General features: G+C 19.9%; 3 protein-coding genes across 3 annotated transcripts; 1 reads left to right on the top strand and 2 right to left on the bottom strand.

Annotated features, from left to right (window-relative positions):
- Positions 1–42: 42 nt before the first annotated feature.
- On the bottom strand, positions 43–1,523 carry PGSY75_1110700 (putative actin-like protein; the record flags this gene model as incomplete). Its single annotated transcript, XM_018786227.1, has 3 exons — positions 43–186; positions 368–1,302; positions 1,487–1,523. Coding segments are annotated over 3 exons (1,116 nt in total), but the record flags the coding sequence as incomplete, so codon positions are not given.
- Positions 1,524–2,872: 1,349 nt separating this feature from the next.
- PGSY75_1110600 (putative mitochondrial ribosomal protein L11 precursor) lies at positions 2,873–3,748 on the top strand (the record flags this gene model as incomplete). Its single annotated transcript, XM_018786226.1, has 5 exons — positions 2,873–2,960; positions 3,060–3,159; positions 3,225–3,345; positions 3,422–3,503; positions 3,603–3,748. The coding sequence occupies 5 exons, from the start codon at positions 2,873–2,875 to the stop codon at positions 3,746–3,748; spliced, it is 537 nt and encodes a 178-aa protein (XP_018641021.1).
- A 492-nt stretch (positions 3,749–4,240) lies between these two features.
- Positions 4,241–7,491, bottom strand: PGSY75_1110500 (putative vacuolar protein sorting-associated protein 35; the record flags this gene model as incomplete). The annotated part of the gene is made up of 2 exons (XM_018786225.1): positions 4,241–7,267; positions 7,381–7,491. The coding sequence occupies 2 exons, from the start codon at positions 7,489–7,491 to the stop codon at positions 4,241–4,243; spliced, it is 3,138 nt and encodes a 1,045-aa protein (XP_018641020.1).
- Positions 7,492–8,263: the final 772 nt, after the last annotated feature.

Here is an 8,263-nt window from a genome sequence, read left to right as displayed (position 1 = left end):
TTTTTTTTTTTTTTTTTTTTTTTTTTTTTTTTTTTTTCTTGCCTTTGTTAAGAAAATGTTGCTTCCTATTTCTTCATATTCTTCTTTTGATATCCATACTCCTCTTTGTGCTTCTCTCAATTCAGTCTGTGAAAAAATTTGGGCTCCACACCAGGCCATAATAGCTCTGTTCTCGTAAGCATGAACCTATAATAAAAGATAAAAAAATAAATAAATATATATATATATATATATATATATATATATACATGTATGTATGTATCATTATTTATTATGACAAAATGTACAGATTGTCAGCATAGATCTTATTTATTATATATATATATATATGTTTTATGCGAGTGGTCATTTATTTAATATTTATTACCTTGACCATCGAACGGGCGTTTTGAGGAGCATTATTTTTTACTTCTGTTTCTATACGCTCAACTAGATTAGGAAATAAAGTAGAACCTCCTGAAAGTACTATAGAGCTAGATAATATTTTTCGATTTTCCATTGGGCATGATAAAATGGATTTCCAAATTATATCAATTATACTTAGATTATCTCTTTGACATAATTGTGGATTAAATAAAGCTTCAGCGACATAAAAACGTTCATGGGATATTTCTATAGAATCATATCCATCTCTTAAAACTTCTCCATCAGGTAATGTATATGTTTCTGCTAGATCATTTCTTAATTGATCTTCTGATGGGTTTAAAGAGCAAAAACATATGGTCTCTTTAATATTTTTTATATATTCTAAACATTTTGTTGTTGTCATACTATAACCGATATCACATATAAGTTTTTGCAAAAACATACTTAATTCTTCTCCACCAAAATCTGAACGAATAATAGAATTTTTTTCAATATAACCATCAAAAACTGGTAAGCATTGTGTAAGACCTTCTCCTATATCTAAAACAAGACCAGTAGTTAATCCAGATGCATATAAAGACATTAATCCAGAAACAGATATATTAAGATTAGAAGTATCGAAATATTCAAAAAACATTTCTCCCATTTTTTTTCGATGAGATATAGAACATAGAGGAGGTTCTGTTAATAATATGTCTTTAATACTCTTACTAGGATCTACACAATTTAATGTATACTCCCATATCTTTTGAGCTTTATCCCAGTCACTTATATGTCCATGATCAATAGGGCGATAAATAGATAAATTCGATTCATGAAAAAATGCTTCATCACCTGTATATATCCTTTTACTTTCATCGTTCCTTTCAATTCCTACAATAGTTGGGAACACAATCGATGGCTCTTCACTTGAATTTACTCCCGCCTTTATATATCCTACGATAAAAAAAAAAAAAAATATATATATATATATATATATATATATATATAATACATTTTAAGATAATCATGGGAGAATTCATAAAATCAAATAAGAAAAATAAAATTTTCTTTTTCACATGATAATATACATATTTTATTTAATTTAATTTAATTTAATTTTATTTTATTTTTTTATTACCTGAACCGTTATCAATTACTATTGTCTTGTTCTCCATATATAATTATGTCTTTGTTTTATTATATATATATATATATGTATATATATATATATATATATTTATATTTATTTATTTATTTTAATTATAATGACTTTTATGTATAATACACCATTTACTTGTCCATGTAATAATATATATAAATGTATAATTTATAATATATTTTCAGATAATACTTGAAAAAAATAAAATAAAATAAAAAAATAAAGCGATATTGAGTCTTATATATATATATATATATATATACATTTAAATTTTTCCTTTTGAATAAATAGTTATACTCAATTTGTGTATAACATGTAAAATAACTACCAAAAAAAAAAAAAAAAAAAAAAAAAAAATCAAAATAAATCAAATTAAACTTTGTGATTAATATTAAAGAAACCCATACAAAAAAAGAAAAAAAAAACAGTATATAAGAGATATGAAAAAATTAAAAAAATAAAAAATATATGGAGAAACAGAAAATTAACCATTAACCAAAAAAAATAAAATAAAATAAAATTACATACATTGACTCCTTTTTAATTCATAACCATATTCGTATATCATTTCAATATGTAACATAAATTTTTGTGGAAATATATATACACATATATATATATGTATAATATTATAAAAAAAAATAGCAAATAAAGAAATGATATATATATATATTACACATTTTTATTTGAAAGTCTTAATATTTGAGAAAAATATTTACACAGTATAGTACATAAATGAATGACATTGCACATGTAAATGCATCATAACAAAATTATATAAACATAATATATATATATATATATATATGTAACAAAAAAAAAAAAAAAATAATAAATAAATAAATAAAAATAAAATAAAAGATAAGCAGTAAAAATGTAATAAAATTTTTTTTCTTTTAAGCATTTCAAAACTGAGTAGAAAAATATATTTTCATATATAATAATTAAAAAATAAATATATAATAAGTCATAATGATATATAATGAACAAATAAAAGATCAAGTAGCAAAACATAATTCATAATGAATAAAACTGTACCGAAATTAAAGCTACATTGTAGAAAAAAAAAAAAAAAAAAAACTATGAAGAAATACATATATATGTTTGTATATATAAATATATGCTTAAATTTTATTTAATTTTTTTTTTTTTTTCTTAAAGGAATAATTTTCAATAATATTTTATATGAAGATATAATATGTATACATATATATATATATATATATATATAAAATTATTTTGTAATATCTAAGAAAATATAATACTGTTACTTTTTTATGTAGCTTATTTATTTATGAGCCCATAAACATATATGTATATTTTTACATAAAAATATTTATTTATAAATAAATGCAAAAATGAAAAATGTCTAGAATAGGAAGATTTAATATGATCGTTTTGTCTGGTACAGCAAAACCAAGTGCAAGCATTGGACAAACACTGGGACCACTAGGTATACACACATATATATATATATATATGTATATGTATGTATGTATATTTTTCTTTTCCTTTATTATTCATTTTTAAATATATATTTTGTTTGGATCAGGTATAAATATGATGACCTTTTTTAAGGAATTTAATGATAGGACTAAATGTATAGCGAAAAATGTACCAATACAAGTTACATTAGAACCTTTAAACGATAGGTAAATTAACTAATAAATAAATATAAACATATGTTTATATATATATATATATATATATTTTTCAGAACGTATAGATTTTATTTAAGAACACCTACTGTTGTGTGGTTTATTAGAAGATGTGCAAGAGTTCCTATGTTTAGTTCTATGGCAAAACATAATACTGTTGGTTCCATAACACTAGCTGAAGTAATATATTTTTATGGATGAATTATTACATATATTTTTGTTTATTTCTTTTAAATGTTATTATTTAATTTTGCAGGTTTTTCATATTGCCAAGTGTAAGCGTATGGATCCCCCTTTGATAAATTTATCCTTAAAGAGTATATGTAAATATATTATTGGTACGGAAAAAAAAATATATATATATATATATATATATATTTTAATAATTAATTTTTATTTTTATTTTTATTTTTATTTTTATTTTTTTTTATTTAAAGGGACATGCAACAGCATGGGGATAAAGGTTTGCAAAGAATTAAATGATGAAGAAAAGAAAAAGTATTTTGTTGATGTTAATAAGTTGGATAATATAAAAAAAGACATTAGAACTAGGAATAAACAACAAAAAAGATCTAAAAAATGAAATAATATATATATATATATATATATATCAATTTTTTTTTCTCTTTTTTTTTTTTTTGTAATTCATTTATATATATATATATTTATATGTATACTTAATCAAGCGAGCATAATAATATGCATGCTTATATATTTATTAGTTTATATATAAATACATTTCAACAAAAAAGAAAACATGTAAAAGTTTCAATATATATATATATATATATTTATTTATATACGTGAAAAAAATATATTTCTTTTTTATTTTTTTAAACATTTAAATGAACAATTAAAACATGTCTATTTAAAAGTATTTATATAAATATTTTGTAAACTGTAAAAATAAAAATTACATATTTTATCTAATAATAATAATATATATATATATATTTTTATTTATTTTTTATATTTTTTGTTTGGTTTTATTTTCTCGTTTTCATTTAATGTACATGGTATTATCCCTATTTGTGCTATGCTCAGCACGTTTCTTAAAATTGAGGAGCATATTTATTTATGATCTCAATATGGATGTATCTATATTAATTTTATGAAATAGATTTGAATTTTTTTGTTTGTCATGTACATATTTAATAACCTTTTTGTATTCTTGTTTAAAGTTTATGTCATCATTAGTTTTATTGTAATAATCTTGGCATATATCTATTAAATAATGTAATGTTTCTTCTGAGACTTCAACATTTTGTGCTTCATAATAATAAAGATATTTTTCTAACATATAAATGAATAGTATTATATTATCAGAATTTGATTGCATAGCTATTTCTGCATTCTTTATACTTTTTTGTAAACATTCGATTACTTTAGTACTGTTTCTATATTTTTTATTTTCCCAATATAAATGGGAACATTTTAATACACCTATACATTGATCTTTTTTTTTTAATAATTTATTTGCATGTTGTGTTAATTTAAGAGCTATATTATTATAATTTTCATTATCAAGAAGATTAATATGAGAACATAATATACCTACAATCCATATAATACAATCAAATTGTTGAGCTGAAATATTAATATCTTCTTCATATATAATTAAAGGTTGTGTAATGAATTCATAACAGATTGCTTCTAAATTATCAAATGTTAAAAATTCATGAGCCTGTACAAAAATATTATAATTATTTACAACTATAGCACTATATAAAAATAATTTAAATGTTAAAATAGGCATTTGGCTAGCTACTGTTAATAAATTGGTATGAATAAATTTGAATATATTTTTGACATACATATTATATTGATTAATTTTTTTTTCATCTAATATAAAATTATTTTCATTATTATTATGTAAATAATTATTAAAATTGTTCTTATGAGTTTCATCATTTGAATATATATTATATGAATCAGAAGAATTAAGATTATCTTCTTTTTTTTCATTTTCCATAGTATTATTACTATTCATAATATCAATAGTATTACTATTATTATTATTATTATTATTATTGTCATTTTTGTTATCATTTTGATTCAAATCATCTTGTTGACATAGTTTAATTATCTCAGTTACAACATGAAGAAGTGTAAATATAATAGTTGGTAATAAATGTACTAAATAAGTGCTGTTAGAAATATACTTATAAAATAACATAGATATATTATATTTTTCTTCAATATTCTTTGTATTTGTAATAATATGAAAGAATTTACATATTTTTTCACATGTATATGCAGAATTATTATTTTCTAAATTAAATATATCTTCATCATCTTTATTTTTTTTATTTTTTTTTTCATGAAAAATATAAGAAATATATTTCAATATTTTTTCTACATCTTCATATGTTATATATTTCTTTTTACACTCTATAATAGCATCAATAATATCTAGGCTTAATTTCTTTTTATGTTTTTCAGTAATATTATTTAATAAAGTTTGCATATTTCTTGCATTTAAAGCACTTAATCCTAAATAATTAAATGGAAGAACAATAATGCTAATAATCTGTTCGCATATTGTATCATTATTCATATTTACATTGGAAGCAATAGTATATGGCAAACCAAATAATTTACTAATAATAATATCATCATCATATATACGTATACATAAAAATATAAATTCGTAAATAACTTGTAGCATTTTTACAACATTGTTTACAAACTCTTCAGTATTTACTATAGTACAGTTTTTTCCAGAATTATTTTTATTAAGATCATTATTATTAATATGTCCCACATTATTAAGAATATTATTATTGATATCATTATTTGTATGTTTATGATTATTTACATTTTTATCATTTGTGTGGTTAATATTTTCGACTTTAATATGTCCATTTTGTACACAGTTTTTGGATTGGTTATAATAATAATTATTATTATTACTATTGATATTATTATCATTATTGTTATCATTATTGTTATCATTATTATTATCATTATTATTATTGTGATTATTATCATTATTATTATTGTGATTATTATCATTATTTTTATTATTATCATCACTATTTATGTTATTTTTTGCCATTGCCTTGGATGAGTCTTTATCTGGATATCCAGTGAGGTTGTCATGAGGAGAGCTATTATTTGTATCGTTATAATTAAACTTGGTATATGTATCCAAGGTTCTATTTACATAGACTACCAAATGATCATAAAACAAATTAAATATATCAATATCTTTTGGTAAGTCCCATTTATTATTAGCTTCAATAAAAGATCTTAATCTCTTTAACAATGTAATAAGTATACTTTTAAAATCTAAACTAGTATTCATTTTTAATATAGCATTTAATAATATTTCTAGACTATATATATGACATTCATCACTAAATACTTGTACTATGGATTCAAAAATATATTGTTGTATTAAAGAATCATTAATATTAGATAAATATAATAATATTTTGGGTAGACATTTTTCAATATAATATTGTTTAGTCATACCTTCTAATTGTGACATTCTTACTAATATTGATCCAACTAACATTTTTACATCCATTTTTTCTTTTAATATTTTTATTTTACTATTCATTGTATTATTATCTTGTATCATGTTTGGTACCTTAATAATTTTATCATTCATACGACTCCATAATTTTAAACTCTCATAAAAATTTGTTAATAAAAATTCAAAAGCATCATCAATATTTCCTCCTCCTGCTTCTTCATATTCACTACCTGTATCTGGTATTCTATCTTTACACATTTGTATTAAAAAATATCTTAAAAATAATCCTCTTAATGGATGTTGTACACCTTTACATAATTCAGTCATATCTTTTAATATATACTTTGCTTTTATATCTTTATTCTTTATATAATTCCTACCAACTATTATTAATAAATATAAACGTGGAATAATATTACCAGCATGTTGTACGCTCTCATATATGTCAATAAATTTCTTCTTATGCTTTTTCTTGTCGCTGATAAAGTTATCTAAATGTTGTAATTCGTTGAATATTAACATGTACAATTCATAATAATATTTTGGGGATAGGTGGGACGTCCTCAGTTCGCACAGCATGTTCGATGCATATTTCAAAGTATCTCTAAGTGACCCATTCTCCTAAAAAAAAAAATATATATGTAAATGTACAATATATATATATATGTGTGTTTTTTTTTTTTTTTTTTTAAACATTCACATTTTTATTTATTCAAAACTTTTTTAGTACTCACCAGTGCTTGCTTCATGTAGAAGCTTTGCTCTTTTACAACAAAAATGCATTCGTCCAAAAATTTCTTTTGATCTAATGTATTTATATTATTATTATCTTTATACGTACTCATTATTATTTTTATAAGCGGCAAAAATTTAAAAAAAAAAATCAAACATAAATAAATTTACATATATATTATATATATATATATATATATATATATATATAATTATACCCAATTTTGTAATATCAAGAAATGTATATATTATGACACTATACCCACCTCTTTCATTCACATATATAATATATATATATATATATGTATATTATATTTTATATTTCCTCTTTCATTCAATATATATATATATCAATATATTTTATTTTTAATTAGAAAAAATAAAACAAAAAAGGAAACTATTATATATATTTAAATATATTAATATCAAAAAAAAAAAAAATAAATAATAATTATAAATAAAATTCAACATAATTTATTATTTATTTATTTATGTACAATGTTCATAGTTCATCCTTTATTCTTTATCATTTATCCTTTATCATGATTCACTATATATATTTAATTTTGACAAAAAAATAAAAAAATATATCATGTAAACATTTTATTTCTGTTCAATATAAAAAGAATTATACCATTTAAAAAAAAAATAGAAGTAGCATTTTCCAATAAAAAAATAAAAGAAAAAAAAAAAAAAAAAAAAAAAAAAAAAATGAAAAAAAATTTTATAAAAAAAAAAATTTTTAATACAATAAATATAAAAATTTTTTATATATAAGTTTTTTTAAAAAAAGTGTTAAAATATTTAAATATATTTTTTTAAATTTAAAAATTTTTTAACCCAAAAATATATTTATATATATTATTTTTATAATATTTTTTTTTT

Source organism: Plasmodium gaboni, chromosome 11 (genome assembly GCF_001602025.1).
Source record: "Plasmodium gaboni strain SY75 chromosome 11, whole genome shotgun sequence".
In the NCBI taxonomy this organism is placed as follows: Eukaryota; Apicomplexa; class Aconoidasida; order Haemosporida; family Plasmodiidae; genus Plasmodium; species Plasmodium gaboni.
Note: the sequence above shows the minus strand (reverse complement) of the source record. Positions and strands in the feature narration are given on the sequence as shown.